Source organism: Falco biarmicus, chromosome 2 (assembly GCF_023638135.1).
Source record: "Falco biarmicus isolate bFalBia1 chromosome 2, bFalBia1.pri, whole genome shotgun sequence".
Taxonomy (NCBI): Eukaryota; Metazoa; Chordata; class Aves; order Falconiformes; family Falconidae; genus Falco; species Falco biarmicus.
The window spans coordinates 66,499,478-66,517,702 of record NC_079289.1 but is presented as its reverse complement, the minus strand read 5'-3'; the positions used below and the strand labels follow the sequence as shown (position 1 = coordinate 66,517,702).

At 39.5% G+C, this 18,225-nt stretch overlaps 1 protein-coding gene across 1 annotated transcript in view; it reads left to right on the top strand.

The window, feature by feature from the left end:
• Nucleotides 1-876: 876 nt before the first annotated feature.
• Nucleotides 877-18,225, top strand: part of GCC2 (GRIP and coiled-coil domain containing 2) — a 28,416-nt gene continuing 11,067 nt past the window's right edge. The window contains exons 1-16 of the mRNA XM_056327681.1: nucleotides 877-1,012; nucleotides 3,907-3,969; nucleotides 4,635-4,719; nucleotides 5,749-5,816; nucleotides 6,658-6,762; nucleotides 7,532-10,021; nucleotides 10,713-10,782; nucleotides 11,449-11,549; nucleotides 11,630-11,728; nucleotides 13,007-13,126; nucleotides 14,575-14,739; nucleotides 15,116-15,220; nucleotides 15,786-15,948; nucleotides 16,481-16,581; nucleotides 16,707-16,784; nucleotides 17,444-17,581. Of these exons, the coding sequence (XP_056183656.1) occupies nucleotides 917-1,012; nucleotides 3,907-3,969; nucleotides 4,635-4,719; nucleotides 5,749-5,816; nucleotides 6,658-6,762; nucleotides 7,532-10,021; nucleotides 10,713-10,782; nucleotides 11,449-11,549; nucleotides 11,630-11,728; nucleotides 13,007-13,126; nucleotides 14,575-14,739; nucleotides 15,116-15,220; nucleotides 15,786-15,948; nucleotides 16,481-16,581; nucleotides 16,707-16,784; nucleotides 17,444-17,581 (4,047 nt within the window). The 5' untranslated portion in view covers nucleotides 877-916. The remainder of the gene's footprint in view (nucleotides 1,013-3,906; nucleotides 3,970-4,634; nucleotides 4,720-5,748; nucleotides 5,817-6,657; nucleotides 6,763-7,531; nucleotides 10,022-10,712; nucleotides 10,783-11,448; nucleotides 11,550-11,629; nucleotides 11,729-13,006; nucleotides 13,127-14,574; nucleotides 14,740-15,115; nucleotides 15,221-15,785; nucleotides 15,949-16,480; nucleotides 16,582-16,706; nucleotides 16,785-17,443; nucleotides 17,582-18,225) is intronic.

Below are 18,225 nucleotides of genomic sequence, written 5' to 3'. Positions count from 1 at the left end.
TTTGTCACTACTTGCCACTTGAATTTTAAAAGATGAAGGACAATAAACAGACGTGGAAAAATACCAAGTTATTCTTCAGAGAGCAGCCTTTTGACTAACATGACTTCTTTTACATGCAACTAACAGGTATTCTCTCATGGCATTGTAATTCATTTGATGATATTAAATAGTTATCCAGTGAACTGTAAAAAGAATAATACGCCTAAACTTTTTCTCACAGGCAACTCCTCAGTAAGTCAATGACTTATCATGAAACATCAAAAACATCTTAAGTGCTACCAAAATGCAAGCATGACTACAGTAAAAAATGTGTGTACTTTAAAGTAGGTATTGCTCCCCTCAAACCCCTACCCAAACGGTATGAAAATGTCTCTTGCAACACCAGAACTACAGGCCGTAGTGCCCGGCTTCTGGTACTTGCTCTGGTGGGCCTTCACACCCAGCGCCTGACAAATAACTCACGCTGTGCTTCCACCGAGATACCAGAAACAGGGTCTTAAATCCCCAGGTCGCTGCCCGAGCACAGAAGCTGCTGCCCTCACACGCCCCTGACGGTGACAGGCACGCTGGGCTCACAGCAGGCTCCCCCACCTAAAGGTGCCCTGGCAGTGGCGGGCACCCCTCAGGAGCCCCTCGGGAGCAGGACGTGCCGGGGCGCAGCCGTACCCCTTCCCTTGGGGCGATTTTATTACGCGCAGTGCGTGCGGCCGGCAGCGCTCCCTGCGCCTCCCAGGCCGGTCTGTGCCGCCGCCGCGGCCCGGCCTCAGCGCTCACGGCTCCGCCACAGCGGCCACCGCCCCGCCCAGGCAGGCGTTACCCTGCCGGCGCCGCGCGCCAGGGGCGGGGCCCGGTGGCGGACAGCCCGCCCCCCCCCCCCCGCCCCGCCGGCTGGGCGCCGCGCTACCGGCGTGCGGGGATGACGGAGGCGGAAGTGGGTCGGGGGGCGTGTAGCGGGGCTGACGGCGGCGCCGCGCTCTCCCCGCCCCTGCAGGCAGCCGGCCCCGCCATGGAGGTAACGGGGCGGGCGGCGCGGCGGGGAGCCGGGAACGCGGGGCCGTCGGGGGGGGCTGTAGCTGGGGGGGAGGCGGGAAGAGGCGCGTGACCTTGGGCTTCAGCAGCGGGGCGGGGGTAGCCAGCCTCGCCCCCCGCCCCCTCCCCCTGTCGCGCAGCGCCCCCCGCGCTGCCAGCGCTCTCCGGCGAGCGGAGCGGTCGCGCCAGGCGGGCGGCGCCGCTGCCCTCGGGGCCGGCCGGAGGTTGCTGGCCGGCGGCTGCTGGCCGGCGGCAGGGGTAGCCCGCGGGCCGCTGCGCGCCCCTTCGCCCCCGTCCGCCCCCGGCGCAGCCCGGCCCGTTGGCGGCAGCGGTGAGGGGGTTGCGGTGCGGTGCCGCCCGGGCCGGTAGCGGGGCCCCTGGTCCGGCCCTGCGGCTGCGTGAGGCGCCCGTGCGGGCTGCGGGGGCTGCCTGGTGCCGCCTGCGCGGAGGTGGGGGGGCGGCCGCGGCGCAGGGGATGGGGGCGCGCAGCCGGCGCGGGGAGAAGCGCCCCGGTGACACACAGCGGGTGCGCGGCGTGGGTGCCCTTTAAAGAGCACCCAGGGGCGAACAGGCGTTCCGCAGGGCACCTGGTGTGTTACCAGCACATCAGCTGCGAGACACTGTGAACACCAGCAAATACACCTATTTCAGCGATGTTATCTGGTTTAGCAAACCCAAAGGCAACGCCGAAGAGTTTAAAAGTGATACATGCCACTGACTTTCTTGGTGGTTTCTGAGCTGCAGGCGTACTGAGTGCCTGTTTGCTGAAGGGATTGGGACTCTGAACATGTTTTGATGTGACCTGGTATGGTTAGAATTGGCGATGTCTGGAAGTTGCACTCAGCTCAGAAAATTGCAGTTAGTAATGGTCACTGCTGCTGCGGTTCGCATCAGAGCCTAATATATTGCATTTATACATCACTTAAGCTTTCTAAGGTTCTGTTAAGCCATTGCAAAAGTAAGGAGTAGATAGCAATTAAAATACACAGAGCATGCTAAACTGTGGCTTGAAAACGCCTTAGTGTAGATAAAGGAGGCTTTACATTAAAATATATCAGTAAGGTAAGGCAGCATACCCGGGTTTCAGAATGGTGGAATAGAAATTCGAGAATCCTTGCAGGATTCAGGGTTGTGCTTAGAAGTGTATTTACTGTCTGCTGGCTCACAGGCTCAGATACACCTGATCAATAAAAAGTTTAGGTTTTTTCAGTGACTCATCTTCCTTGTGCTTCTGATTCAAGCGGGTGAACGGACCCCTCTACACAAGCTGCTTCTGGTTTCTGCTACCAGAACTGCAAAACTGGATGTATTGTCTTACGTGATACATGGTTCTGCCTCTGTGCCTGTTAGCTTAAAGGAGAGTAAAAGTAATATGTAGATTCATCTGACCTTACTGTAGTGTGGAGAGACATGTGCTATTGTTTTCTAAACAGTACATACAATTTGCTGAATTTAATTATACTCTGTAAGCATACTGCTTGTGGTAACAGCATTTTGCTAATTGCAATGCTGAAATATTAAGAATGTAAATGTTGGCAAAGTTTTGTGCACCAAGGAAATGTGAAACGTAAACTTTTAGTTGTTTTTTTAGTGCTGTGTTTTGTTTAACAGGCACATTATTTTTTGATAAGTCTGCTTTTGCCTTTTAAAAGAAGCCTCTAGCTCATGTGATACAGAAAGAGAGATAACTGTAACTGCCTTTGACCTTGGTCTGTACTTGAACTCATATTTTTAAGGATGACTTCCCTTATTATCTGTATCAGCTGTTCTCTGTAAATTATTAGTAATTCTTTATTTTAGTAGTGTTTAGATCCAGTTTGTTTTTTCCATAGTTTCTAATAGAAGAGGGATTTTTTGTCAGAACAGAGTAGCAAAAGAAAAGTGAAGATACATGTGTATACATATGCACACACACAAACGCGTAGATACATAAAAATACAAATATATATACACCCCTTCACTTTATATGTACACGCATGATAGTAAGAAGGATAAAGCAGGGTAAAGGTCAAGGCTTGGAAATACTGCCTTTAATATATTGGAATTGTCTGTTCCATTTTCCTTTGCCCCATCTTAGTTATGTGCGTTTTTTCATGTTCTGGAGTATAGGTAAGCATCTCTCATACAAACCACTGTAAAGTAACATAGAGTCTCCCAGGTTAGATCTGTGGAAGTTTAAAGTAGAAGGCATTATATATGTATGTTAGGAATAGGGGGCCCAGAATTTCCAAAGCCTTTTCAAATATGTTTGCCAGGCCAGCATTTCTAGTACTAACTAATGTTTTTGAAAAACAAAACAAAAACAAAGAAAAAGAGTGAATGGGTAGGGGGAGGGTTATTCCTAGCTTTACAGTCTTTTCAAATATATTTGTTCGGCCAACAATTTTAGCGATAACCAGTGTGTTTAAGAAAGAAAGAAAAAATAATTGAGGGGTACATATGGCTCAGAAGTTCCCAAAGTTTGATTTAATAGCTAATCCGCTACAGGGATTTTTTTGTTCATGCTTTTTTAAATTAGTCTTTTTAAGAACAAGATAGTGATTTGCACCTTTGTAACCTCTTGTAAATGAAATAATTTTTAAGTAGCGTATCAGCTCTGGATATCAGTTCAGTAATGGAATCATAAGGTCGTACCGGTTTGGAAACCTGGAGTTTTCTATTCTATTGTATTGTACAAATCACAATAGACCACTCACAGTTTTTTTCAGTTATCCTTCTGACTAGTCCTGCAAATAGTTTTTTACTTTTTTTTTTTTTTCTCCTTGAGCTCTCACTGTATTCAGTTACTCTCAGTGTTTGCAGGCTTGCAGTTAGTTCCTTTGATAGTGTTAAATTTAAAAGTTCGGTTACCCCAGGTTGTGCTTTATCTTGTTGTAGGTGCAAGATGCTGGGCAGGAGATGGTGGCGTCTTCTGTCACGCCAGTATCAGGCAAATCAAAGGTAATCAGTCTTCACAGACCCCATTTATTTGCATAGCAGTAGTCGAAAGGGTTACGGCTTGGCATGCAAGTTGTGACTAATAGGAAGACATAAAGGTATTTTTAAAGAGTTTCCTGTCTTTTAGACTTCTTGAAAACTTGATTTATAAACTAATGCTACGGTTTTTTGGAAACTGGGGTGGGGGGCAGGGGGGAATCTCTTACTTACAAGTTTGCTTCCTGTTATAATATGAGATAAAATATTAGTAGCAGCCAGTTTTGGCAGCAGTTTGGTTCATAAAAAGCACAGACTTCTTTATTTAATTTTACTTCCAACATATGCAATATCAATGTTAGGTCAGCATGCTATTTTCAAAACACTTCATATTATATTACTGAATTGTAACCCTTCCTGAGCTTTCCGTCTAACTGAGCCCAGTTGTGTGCTCTAGAATGATTTTGGAGAAGTACAGAATTAGGAGTAGCTTCTGGTTATTGGACTTGAAATAACAGAGTTGGATAACAGAACAGCAGTAACTTTGACTGTTAGTTTTCATGCAAATGTGTGGTAAGACCATTTCTTGCCCTAAAATTTGACTTCTTGGAAGCTGGATGCTAAAATTCTCTGTTTTCAGTTTACCTCTGCGTTAGAGGAGTCTGGTTCTCTAATATGTACTTTTTTTACAGCTGGACACATTGCCCAAAGAATATGTCATCAAGTTTGCAAAAAAACAAGTGATGCTTTTACAGAAAGTGAAGTTAAGATGTACAGGTACTTTACTGGAAAGAGAACAATTTATGTGTTAATGCTTGGTACTATCACTGCATATTTTTGCTAGGTATATTTAAATTCTAGGCAAGTATCCTGGATTTTTTTCCTGCGATTTCACTGGTTTTTGTGGGAGGGTAAGGACTGAAGTCCTTCAAGCAAGGAAGGGAAGAAAAAGAAGCATTGCTTTTGTTGGGTATTAAATTAATTTTGATCTGGCAGTATGGCATGATGGATCAATGTAGTTTGTGTAAGAGTTAAAGTGGGACTTGTAATTGTTCCCCTTATCAGCTGCAGGATACGTGTTGCTTTTCAGGAAGCAGATGCGAAGGGAAATGTCTCTGATGCATGTTTTGCATAATTAGTACAGTTGTAGAGTGCAGTGGCTTCTTTGAAATAAATATCTACTTTATGTTTGATCATTTGCTTCTTTAACAAGAAATTGTAAATTATACTAAACAAAATTTTGTGTTGACCACCTAAAAGTATCCGGTGTAAGTCTGTGCTCTCATGTGCTGTCCCTTTTCCTCCAGTGGCCCACTACTTGGACTGGTGTCACTTGCCGTTTGGAGTTACAGTTATGCTGACTGCTTGTAGCTGCCCAGCGAAATAATAAGGATGGCGTGGGCTATACTAGGCTTTTCCTCAGTGGGGTTATTCATAAGGTCTTGTTCTTCTACCTGCTGCCTATTTTTAGAGAACCGATAGGAATTTAATATTTTTTCTCTGGCTTAAATTGATTGTGAAGTAGAAGGTAAGACGATCATCAAAAGAATTCCTATCTCTTGTCCCTCTGCCCCAACGAGGAAGCTTTGCTTCCTCAGGAAACCATGCTAAATGTCAGGACTGGAGAATTAGTACTGAGTGTTTGTTCTCTTCCAGTTAGCCCCTTCTGTCACTCAGTAACAAACAAAAACTGATGAAGTAAAAGACATCTCTGGTTTGAATGAGTGTGGTTAGTTTTGCTAGGTTTGCTAGTAATTTGCTACTGTGATTGAGCATCAATTCACACTGTGAAATTACTTTTTTAAGAACTAGAGAAAGAGATTGAAGAACTCAGATCTAAAGCAGCTACTGGAGGAGCTGATGATATTATTCAGGTAGGAATAAATAATGGATTTCTAATTAATTACATAATGTTAGCTGAAATAGGTTACAGAAATAATTTGGCAAATAGTAAACAGCTTTGAAACTGTTACTCAAATTGAATTTAATCAATTTTCGGGAATTCAAGACAAGTCCAAAACCATCATTTTATTTTCCTCCTCTCCCCATATCCTTACTCTCCTTTTTCAGAAAACACTGTTGGCTCTGTGAGGAACAGTACAGAACATACAGTTTCCTCAGCAAGACTTTTTCCTCGTGTAGCTGGTTAGACAGGCTTTTGTTTATTTTAGAATGACCACTGTGGAAAGACTTCAGCCATTTAGAAAACTTCAGAGACAGTCATTTGATGAGATCAGAAACACACAAAATTAAAGTTGCATGTCACAGGAAATACTTGTAGGAAGATAACTGCATTTTTTTTTAAATTCACAAGAACATTTGTTTTTCACAAAGTAAGGGTCATAGACAGCATATGAAAGTGAAAAATGGTAGTGAGGAGGAATTTATCAACTCAGAATTTCTTTCTTAATAATTTGGATGGAGGTTTCTTTTCTGTGGAAGGGAAGCTCTCCCCCACCCCCTACCTCGTGATAATAAATTAGCTGATCAGAAATACAATTTTGAACAGAACCTGTTATTTGACGTTGTTGTTTTAGTCTGTCTATTCTATGTCTGTCATGTTTGGGCTGAAATTAATTTTAAAAATCAGACTAATCTGTTTAATTGACAAAAAAAGTCATGACCAATGGATGAGTTCATATGGTTTGCAAAAATTCTTCAGGCTTCCATTGTTATGTAACCCTTTTTTCAGTGATCTTTCTCCCTTAAAATTAGGCTCTCACAGAAAGACTGGATGTTGTACTTCTGGAAAAAGCTGAAAGTCAGCAGCAGTGTGTAGCTCTGAAAAAGGAAAATATTCAAAGAAAGCAAGAAGCAGAGGTACTAAAACGAGCAATAGAACATTAGTGAAATATTTCAGAAATATGTTTATTTTCTAGTTTTGCTTGTTGTGTATTTTACTTCCGTTGTAATCTTTTTTTCTTCACTTACCTGTGTTCTGTTTTACCTTAAAAAAAAATAAGTCTAAATACTTCATATGTTAAAGCATATTTTCTCCGTACCCCTTAATTTATAATTTTTATAGGACTCTAAATGCACTAGTTGGATCCACAGCTGTTCAAAAAGAATTCAGTCTGTGCATTAGTGGCCTAACATATGTGATGGCTTCAATCAATCAGCATTGGGTTTTCATAGGAAATAGGAGGTTTACATTCAGATATTCATAGGAAGTAGCCTATCAACCAAGACATCTATATTTTGTCAGTGATCTCGGTTAATAACAGCGAATTGCTTGCAATTGATTAATAGTTATATTCCAGATACTTGATTTTGATGTGCCTAAAGTAATTTGGTCATTAATACATTACCAGAATAGTTGTTAAAGTTGAACTCTATCCTGACCATTTTGTGAAATTATGCCGGTAAACATGATTTAAGACTTAGTTTTCCTTTCTCATTCTGCAAACATTTTTGTACTCTCTGCGGTGTCTTCTGAATTGAGTTGTCCTAATATAGGCAGATATTTTAAAATGATAGCAATTTTAAAAACTAAAAACTCCTAAATCTTCTAATTAATTATTGCAAACAATTTTATTTGGAAATTCTGTGTGCTAAATTACTGTATTTAATAACTTTCTTGTTTGTTTAGGCTGCAGTGGCTAAGACAGAAGAATTGCAGAAGCAACTGGAGCAATCAAGTCTTGACTCTCTGAAAGAAATAGAAGCTCTGAAGAGTGAATTAGAAAATGCACAAAGTAAACACAATGAGGACATAACAAAGCTGAAAATGGAATTAGAGGAACAAGTGAAGAAACAAATGGGGCTGGTAGAACAGATCAATTGTCATAATGATAGTCAAAAAGAAGTTAAAAGATTACAAGATGATGTCCAAAGAATTAAATCTACTTATGAGGAGCAAATTTTGTGTTTGAGCAAGCAATTGGAAACGGTGAATGAAGACAAAAACAAAGAAGTGACAAATCTGCAAGAAACTATTAAAAGCAGCTCTCAGTGTTACCATAACAAAATCAAAAATCTGAATGAAGAGCTTAAAAAATTAAAAATTGCCCATCAGGAAGAGGTGTCAGAGTTGATGCATCAGATTGAAATATCATCTAAAGAAAATGAAGAAAAGCAAAATCAGATAGATCAGTTACAGCACAGTTTATCAGAGGAGAGCCTAAGAAGAGAGAAAAAAGCAAAGGATGAAATGTCTGCTCTTGCTGACCAGCATGAGTATGACTTGGAGCAGCTGAGAAAAATCTTAAATAAAAATGTAGATAACAAGATAGATATTGTAGATACTCGAGAAGAACCTTGTGTAGAAGCAAAAATGGAAGAAAAGGTTAGGCACCTGGAGAATAGTTTAGAAGAGCTCCAATCCCAACACAGTATATTAAAAGATGAGTTAACATACATGAGTAACGTTAAACTGGAACTGGAAGAGGAAATCCATCGCATAAAGGATGAGTACTTTCATGAGCGGGAAGACTTGGACTTTAAGATAAATGAATTGCAGCTTACTAAAGAAGATTACTGTTGTGTAATTGAAAAACTAAAGTTGGAGCTTCAAGCAGCAAGACAGCACTGTGAAGCTGTTGTAAACGAGCATAAGCTAGAGACTCAAACTCTAAAAGAGCAACATAAGAGAGACATTTCTGAACTAAATGAAACTTTATTATCTGGGTCTGAAAAAGAAAAGATGGCATTAGTTTTTGAAACACAGGAACTAAGAGAACAGCTTGAAAAGCTAACTCAGGAGAAAGAAGAAGCAGTGTCCAATTACAACAGCCTGAGAGAAACAATGGAAACTCTACAGACTGAGCTAGGGGAATCTGCTGGAAAGATCAGCCAGGAGTTTGAATCAATGAGACAACAGCAAGCTTCTGATGTCAGTGAACTGCAACAGAAACTCCGGGCTGCTTTCAATGAAAAAGATGTTCTTCTTGAAACTGTGAATCGCCTCCGGGAAGAAATAGAAAAACTGTCATCTAATCAGCCAGAGGTAGAAGAACTTCAGTGTAAAATTGTTAGTCTTCAGGAGGAGAATAACACAATAACAAGCTACATCAACCAAAAAGAGACTGCTATAAAAGAACTGGAAGAGAAGATCATTGTTCTTACTGATCAAAACAAGGGTATTTTAAATGAAGTAAAATGCTTGGGTGAAGACAGAGAAACCCTTCAGGAAAGGTGCAAGCAAGAACAAGGAAAAAATCAGGAACTTCAGAAAGAAGTGGATGTTGTTAACCAGTACAATAGCGACCTGAAGAAAAAAGTGGAGGAATTAACAGAGAGACTGAATGAAGCTTTAACTAGGAAGAGTGAAAATGCACAGATGCTAGAGCAACTGGAAAACCAGGTTGTATCCCTGTTGCATGAAAGAGAGAACCTTTCATGTGAAGTATATACTCTTCATGAGAAAAATAAGAAAATAATTCAGGAAAAAGGTGAATTAAGTGAAGAGCTGGCAAAGATTACCTCTGAAAAAGATGGTTGGCTAGTGTTGAAAGAACAGTCTGAAAACTTAGAAAAGAAACTGCAAATGTTGAATGCAGAAAAAGACCATTTATCAACATTACTTGAAAGTGAACAAGCACAGAGATCTCTTATAAGAACCCAGCTGTACCGTTTACTTGAGCAAGTGGGTTCCAGTGTTTCAGATTCTAACGAAGAACATGATTCTCTTAACTTGTTAGAAATTGCAAATGAGTACTTGTCAAAAACTAAAGAAGAGCAGTGCCTTGCTAAACAGTATGAGGAAGAAGTTCTTCATCTGCAGCGGGAAGTTGGGAGACTGGAAGAAGAAAATGCAGCTCAATATACAGAACATAGATCCCTGATTGAGGATTTTGAAAAAGAAAAGGATCTCTTGAGAGAAGAATTGGAAGGAGTGTTGTCTGAAAAAGCAGCACTTCAACATGATATCCAGGAGCTGAAGAATGCCAGTGAAAAAGCAAGGACTGAAAATCAAGATCTTCTAGCTAATATTGAAGAGATCACTCAAAAACTTGCTTTTTGTGAAAGTCAAATACAAGAACAGCAAAAAGGATCAGAAAAACAAGATGACTTAAATTTCATTCTGGAACAAAAGGAAACTGAACTTAGAAATGTGAAAGACGAACTGAGTTCTCTAAAGGTTATATTTTGTTATTGAAGTATACAGTCTAAACCTCTAAAGTCTTCAGAATTAAGGTTCAAAAAATACTTTCAATTCTCTCTTTGTTTCTTTTTCTTTTTTTTTTTCTTTCTCCCTTGGCCTGAAAGTGAGTTTCCCTGCTAGAAAGCTCATGATTCTGAGTCTCCTAGCACCATAAAATCACCTCCCTCCCCCCAGAAAGAAACAATGGAACAAAACCAATCATAATGCTATTTTGACAAAAATTGCTTGTACTTGAACCTCTCTTCCTACCAATACCCCTCAAAGTGATCATTTAACTAGATGGACTAACTGACCTCATAATCTTTTACCTCTTAATTTTCTATGGCTCCATCTCAAACAAAAATACTGCTTGATCTGCATTAACTACTCCTAACTTCAGGTCCTGGGAACTGATAATTATGTAAAACTGACAGCTGCAGAATTAATGGTCTCCCGTCTTTTGTCCTCGGGCAGGATGGAAAGCAGCTGTTAAAAGGTTGGAATGTTTTCAACATAAGTATGTTTTCCAGTTACTAGAGGGTTATGAAATTGCATGTAAGGACTTTCTTGGTAGTAAGAAGTAGACACAGTCCAGCTGTAGCTGAAACTTCTGATGGCTTCTTAGGGGAAAACCAGATATCACAAATAATTTTTTGTAATACTACTTGTATCTTTGTTTATAATACAGAATTTGATGGAGGCAGAGACTGCGAAAACTCATCAACAGTCTGCAGTAGCAGAGCTTCAAGAAAAAATTGGTATCTTTCTTGCTGTTCTCTTTTACGTAAACAGTTTGGGTTTTTGTAGTTGTTAGTTTTTCTTTCACTTCATAGTTTTCCTGTATTTCCTGCAAGCCAAGGAAGGTGGGGAAGTAGATACCAATGCAGCTTCCTACAATATTCCTTCCATTAGGGATTTAGAACACATCTTAAGTTGGTTATCATTTGATATTTTTTAAGCTTTTTTTCTTCCTGTGTACATTTGTAGTGGATTTCATCTTTATTTTTTTAAATATGGGAAAAACTGTGTCAATAAGAATCCCTAAGACTGCCAAGAGGAGAGGAAAACAACATTCTGCCAAAACTACTGTTACCTTATTGCAGTTATCCCAACACATTAGAAGGAAAGTGGTTTTGAGTTGTTAGAACTGTATGCAGGAGTAGACAGGAATATGGCTGTTAACATTAACTGTGATGGAAGCCTCTGAAACAGGGAAGGATTGACCCTAAGCTGTCTGTGTGGCTGGATGTTTTAGCTTCAGATCAAATTTAAATGCTTAATTGAATGAAACATTTTAAAGTCTCCCCCTGCTTTCTGTTTTGTTTTCTTTTACAGTCATGCTGGTATTTGTGTTCTAATTGAAATGCATTTCAGTTCTTGGGGGAGAGGTGAGGCATATTTTTTCACTTTCTTATTTATTTTAGGAAGACTGGAAAAAGAATCTGCAGAAAAAGGAGAGAAGCTAAATAAAATTAAGGTTGTTGCTGTGAAAGCAAAGAAAGAATTGGATGCCAGCCGAAGAGAGGTACCCTAACTGCTTGCTAATATATGGAACATTCTGCATGTGACGTTCTGTTTTAATGCCACACAATTCTTTTTAATAAGACGCAGACTCTGAAAGAAGAGTTGGAGTTGGTTCGATCAGAAAAAGATCAGTTGTCTGCTTCAATGAAAGATGTCATTCAAGGAGCTGAAAGCTATAAGGTAAGAATAGTACTGTGTTTATGAGACAGTTAACTGTCAGAAAATACTTGGCTTTTGAAGCCTAGCCTAGATATGTATTGCTATTTACTTGCCAAAGTTTGGCAAAAGAAATTGTGTCAGTGCAGCTGAGTACCCAAATCAAGAGGTGTAAGGTTCTGGTAATGGAACTGTGCAGCTGCTGTCAGAAGGAAATAAGGCACTTCTTTTCTACTGGATGGTATTTCAAAACCTTTTAAATTTAGCATCATGCTTATCAAACAACGTGTTGCTGAGGGAAAGCATAAATCCTTATGAATTCTTTGAAGTACATTAAATTGGGGATCAGTTGGAAAGTCCTTAAGTGGTGAAGGCATAAACTAACAATTCCCTGGTAGTGAGTCCTCCTGGAGCATGTCTCAGCACGTGAATCAGAAGCTGGTGGCTGGGGACAGTCAGCATCGATTCACCAAGAATAAATTGTGTCTGATTAATCTGATTGGCTGCCATGATAAAATGGTTGGAGGTGCGGATGAGAGGAGAACAGTGCATGTCACTTGACGTTAGGAAGGCTTTTGATGTTGTCTCACAGTACTCTCTCATTCATGCTAGGACATTACAATCTAAACGGGTAAACAACTTAAAAAAATTAAAAAACCTGGTTGCGTGGCTTGGCTCAGAGTAGCAGTGATTGATGGCTGGTACTAGATGCCAGTAACAAAGGGGACTATGCTGGGGCCTGTCCTGTTAAAATTAAGCAGTTACCTAGAGAAAATCATGGAGTACACCTTCATCAAGTTCTCAGATTATTCCTGATTGGGAACAGTCAATAGACTTGAGGGCAGGGCTTCCATTCAGAGAGACATAGACAGGTTTGAGGGGTGGGCTGACAGAAGCCTTCTGAAGTTCAGCAAAGACAGATGCTGATTTCTTTGTGTGGGAGAGAGTAACTCCGTGGTACGAGCTGGGGACCGTGGGGCTGCGGACAGAAAATACAGTTTTGAAAAAAAATTCAAGGATCACGATCTGATCTCGTTGCTGATCCTGCTTTAAGTGGGAGGTTGAATGTAGAACTCCTGAGGTCTCTTCCAACCCAAATTATTCTAGGACTTCATGAACTGAAAAAGGTTTCTCCCAAAGCCTGTAACGGAACAATAGCTTTGATTTCATTCTGGTATTTCTGAGGTTGCAATAAGATAACTCATATGCTGAAATATTAGGAGGGTAAGTGTCTGAGGTATAGAATGTGCTTATTGAATGTCTATTGTAAAAAATGACGGGTTTGTGTTTGGATGTGTTAAGAATCTTTTGATGGAATATGATAAGCAAGGAGAACAGCTGGATTCTGAAAAAAGCAGAGCGAATAGTCTTGAACGTCAGATAGATGACCTCACAAGACAGCTACAGGTGTCATCCCAGCAGGTCAGTAATGTATGTGTGTCTGATCTGTTGGTAATTACAGTAAAAATTATTTTGCCTATTGAGTCTAAATATTACTCATGTGCTTGTTACTATATATAGTTTCCTAATCTAAGTGCATTTGGGATGGTGACATGAAATTCAGGAGGATTTTTGTGATTTCTGGTTTTGATTTGGGTTTTGGTTTTTTTTTCCCCTAACTTTTAATACCTTCATCTGGACTGTGATAAAATTAAATATATGTAGAACAGCTGGCTTTCTCAATAGAAAGAATTTAATTTACCCTAGGTTAACTCACAGAAAAGAGCAGGTGATCACCTCTGGCTTGGTTTGGACATACGATTCTGCTGGATATTCCAGATACAAAACCAAACTTGCACTGTTTCTCGCAATTTCACACATACAGTTCTCATGAAGTACAGTAGCCTTTAACTGTTAGATTTGGGTTTTTTCTGTTTCTTAGACAAAATTTCTTTTGTTATTTAATCAGCAGTGTTCAAACTTACTAAATTATGGGCTTTTGCATCTTTCACAAGGATTAGATTTTAGGATGCATTGTAGACTACTGTAGTGGCATTTAGAAGATTCTAAGATGGTAATTAAGCAGCTGAGACATATTTTTGCAAAGCTAACTGCAGTGGGTTTAGGATTTAAATGGAATTTATGATTTTAAACTCCCAGACCCCGTATGTAGTTACACTGAAGATCTACCTAGGCCACCATTTTCTTATAAACAAAAGCTAGTAGTGAATTGTTTAGGAAGAAATAACAAACAGAAGCATATATTTTTATGATTATGCGGGTATTGAATTTTTCAAGTTTGTTATGAAGTTTTTTGTAAATAAAAACACTGTTTAGGTAATTGGCAGCTTCTTTCATTTATACTTTATTCTTAATCTGCATAATAGAGACTGAGATAAAACACTGAAGACGTCTGAATTAAATCTGTTAAAATAATTTCAAAAATAGGCCAGATACAGGAGACATGCTTACTATGTACTGATATGATCTCATTGAAGACTTGATGATGCTGCAGTTAAAACTTTTTTAGGAATTAATGGTATGACCATTTATTTATAAAGACAACTGTATGTGAAGTGGGGCAATAAGTACTCGAACGTTGCATATTATTGTGGGAGGAAGGTGATTCTTGCAGAAAGCATAAACGTTGGGGTATTTTTTCAGATTTATTGTCATTCTAGTGTCTTACAGAAAGTTGGGCAAATGAACTCTGACCAAAATAATCAAATTGTGCTGGTGATTTTAATTTAGCCTATTTCTTAATCTGGTTTAAAACAATTAAGATGGACAAGGCTCGTCTGTAGCAGTGCTGTTTCAAGGGAGTTGCATAGAAATCAGTGTTTGTTTTTTAAATAGAGACAATATCTTACCAGTCAAAGATGCATGCAAATTCAGCTTATGTTTTTATCTTTCCATTATGATCATTTCAGCATGATCAGTTACACTCTGCTAATGAAGACCTTCTGGCTCGTGTTGAAACACTGCAATGTAATTCTAAGATGCTGGAAACTCAGATACTGGAGATGCAAAGAGCCAAGGCAAAGGCTGACAAAGAGCTAGAAGCTGAAAAGCTTCTAAAAGAACAGAAAACAAAGGTAGTATTCTGTAGAGATGGCAAATGGGCTTAAGCATTATTTCACTGGATTTGACTTCTGTTAGACCTTTGTAAACTGTGGTTTTATAGAACAAGTTCCATACTTTCTCTTCTTGTTATTTGACTTGGTCTTTTTTGAAGGCTTCATCTGTTCATTGAAAGAACTTTGCAAGGCTTTCACTTCAAGTAGATCGGGGATTCTTACAGAATGTGAAAAACACTTCATAATCATCTGGGTTTTTCTTTGGTTCCCAATGATTTCGTAAAAAATGAATCAGTTGTCTCTGTACAACCTAAGTGTGTGTGTGTAAGTGTAAATAGATGCTGACATCTGTTCTGAAGTTGGACTGCTTAATTGAGAAGTATTTGAATTTCAGGAACATACTGGTGCTCTCCGAGAAATGGAGGAGCTTCAGATGCAACTTCAGAAGGAAAAGAAACATCTGCAGAAAACCATGCAAGAACTAGAGCTGGCCAGAAAGGTAGAGCTGCTGTTCATGTTAATGTTTAATATAGATTTTGGCCCATCTTACTGTGTTGAATGCCTCCCTTTGTGTTCTGATGATTTTAAAGCCCAAGGTTTGTAAAAGGGAGAATGTGGGCTTTTACACCAGTTTTGTGTTCAGAGAGTTGATGTATACTTTTGGGTTTGGGGGTTTTTATCTTTCTTTGTTTTAGCCTGTTTGGGTTATGTGGCCTCTCATGAGTAGAAATAGGAATAGAATTCGGATGTCTGGAGTACTTGCATGGTGTGCTATTCAGAAGCTGCCCTTATTGTAAGGACTGAAAAATGATAGAAACTCATATATGCAAAATACACACTGGTAGAACTAGCAACAGGTTTTTCAAAGCTTCTGGTTCTTGTTTGAAAACAGATTATTTACTGAGGACATGGACACTTTATGGATGGGTGTTACTTGTGAATATGGATATTTACAAAATGTTTGTTAGATGGGCAATATAGCTTTTTAATACAATTAAAAAAAAATAAATTCTTAGCAGCCAAAGCAGATTGTAAGCTTTAACTTCATTGTGTGTAACTTGCAGGATGCTCAGAAAAGTACACTGATGGATATGGAAATAGCTGACTATGAAAGGCTAGTAAAAGAACTTAATCAGAAGATTACTGATAAAGACAACAGAATAGAAGATCTTGAGCAAGAGACAGGAATTCAGAAACAGAAGCAAGAGACCCTACAGGAAGAAATAAGTGAGTAAACTATAAACAGCAAGTAACTATGGTATAGTTGGTGATGGTAGAAAATGCAATTTGGAAACAACAACTCAGGCTGATGAGTGAGAGGGAATGCTAAACAGTTACATAGTCAAAATTACTTTTCCATAAAGGAAACTTTACTAGGTTATCAGTCCCTTGATCTAGTATTGCTCTAGTAAAAGCCAAACTGCCTGCCTAATAAGCTGTGTTTCTTCCCTGATTAAGTTACTCGTAAGTTCTGAAAGTCGGTGACTAATGGGGGTTTTCTACTACACTATAAAACTTTACTACTTAGCACGTGGTTAAACATTCCATTTCTTCCAGTCCTTGAGTGTAAGTCTTAAAATAATTTCATTTGTTTGAAGGTAGTTGTGATACTCGGAAATAGGATACTGCTTTTTCTGTAGGCTATGTGTTTGCAAATCTTGAAAAAGCTGTCAGAATTTGCTTAAATATTTTCCAGTATTTTTAAGGAAATACAGGAGGGGGAGTTTCATTTGCATGTAACTGCTATTTTCTGCATTAGAGTCACTTCAGTTAACTATGCAACAGGATGAGGAAAGAAATGCCAAGATAAAACAACTCCTGGTGAAAACCAAGAAAGAACTGGCAGATTCAAAACAAGCTGTAAGTCCAGATGTTAATGACTCTATTCCATTTCTAAACCAACTTTAAAAAAATGAGCTGGTAGCTGAATTATGAAGTTGCTGTGGTTTGGTGTTTTTAAATAACCAGATAATTTTATTGTGCAGGAAAATGACCATCTAATGTTGCAGGCATCATTACAAGGGGAACTGGAAGCCAGTCAACAACAAGTGGAAGCCTATAAGGCAAGAAACTTCACTTCTTCGTTAGTATAAGGTTTCTTATTTAAGTAGTAAGGGTTTGATTTGCACTGGGCAGATGGAATATAGGCTGAAGAATGAGAAGGTGTTGTTTTTACTAGAAGGATACTGTTTCTTTTTCTTAAATGAGTTTTGTCTGTTTGGTGCTGGTTTACCCTTTCTTGTTCCTCTTTCCCTTTTCACCAGAGAGGACTGTGTAGTTTGAAGCTTGTAACTGGGATATGGTTTAAAATATTTTCTTCAGAAATGGAAGTTGCTCAGTTTAAAAACAAAAGGATGTAACATTGTCAGCAAAAATCTTAAGTGTTGTCCATCAGTATAAATGTTGATGATTGGGCAGAATAGGAATTGAATATAATGAAAGTTAGCAGGGAAGTGAAGGGAGAGGGGTTGGCTTTCTTAAATGCTGCCACCCCACCACTGTAGTTTTATCTTCAATTCTCTCTTTAAACATCATAATTTTTGTAATGAGGTATGTGGTAACCCATGTCTATTTTTTATTCTGTTTTTATTGGATTTTAATTATATATTCACCAGTTCTGTGCAGGAATGCCTGTAGCAGAATCTTATGTTCTCTGTAGCACATCCCTTGGAGACGGAAGAAAAAAGTTAGTCAGACTGAAGTGTTGAACTAACTTTTTCAGATTCAAGTGGCTGTACTAACATCAGAAAAGCATAAAGTTCAGGAACACCTGCGAACTTCTTCGGAGCAACACCAGCGTATGTTGAGTGCCTACCAACAAAAAATTGCAACCCTGCAAGAAGAGTGCAGAGCAGCCCAGGTACTCTAGTGGAAGAAGTAATGTCAGAAGCTTTAAAAGGGAGATTTGCTGCACTCTGCTTCTCTAAAAGTATTTTGCAGATCTTTCCCTCTTCTCTTTTTTTCTGTCAAGAACTGGGAATTACTCCAGTGCTTAATGTGTTTGAGTGGTGGTATAGAGGGCAAGCCAGACTCTTGTCCTGGTTGTCATATATCACTGGTGGAACATCTGGACTGCGCTCCTGTATTCCCAGTAGGGAAAACCTTGTGGTGGTAGTCAGAGTTTATTTAAGACAATCAGCAAGTGTACACTGCGGGGAACAGATGTCTTTAAAGAAAAGAGGAGAACAAACAAAAAAAATGCCGTTTCCTCCATATAAAACCAGTTAACACAGATACCACTTTAAACAAAAAAAATAAACCTGTGAAAAATACTTGCGAGCGCTTTTTAATATGCTGCTAATACGTGCAGCTTCTTCATTGGCAGCTGAGCTACGTGTGAAACTGACACTATTACTGAGGGTTTTGTTATTTCTAGGTTTTTGTCCATATGACACTGTCAGATGTTCCTGGAGTCTAGACTTTGCGTTGGAGACAGACAGATTCAGAATACAGTAGGACTGTTATGTTCAAACTATCTTCGTGGAGATTACTCTATGGCCCCTT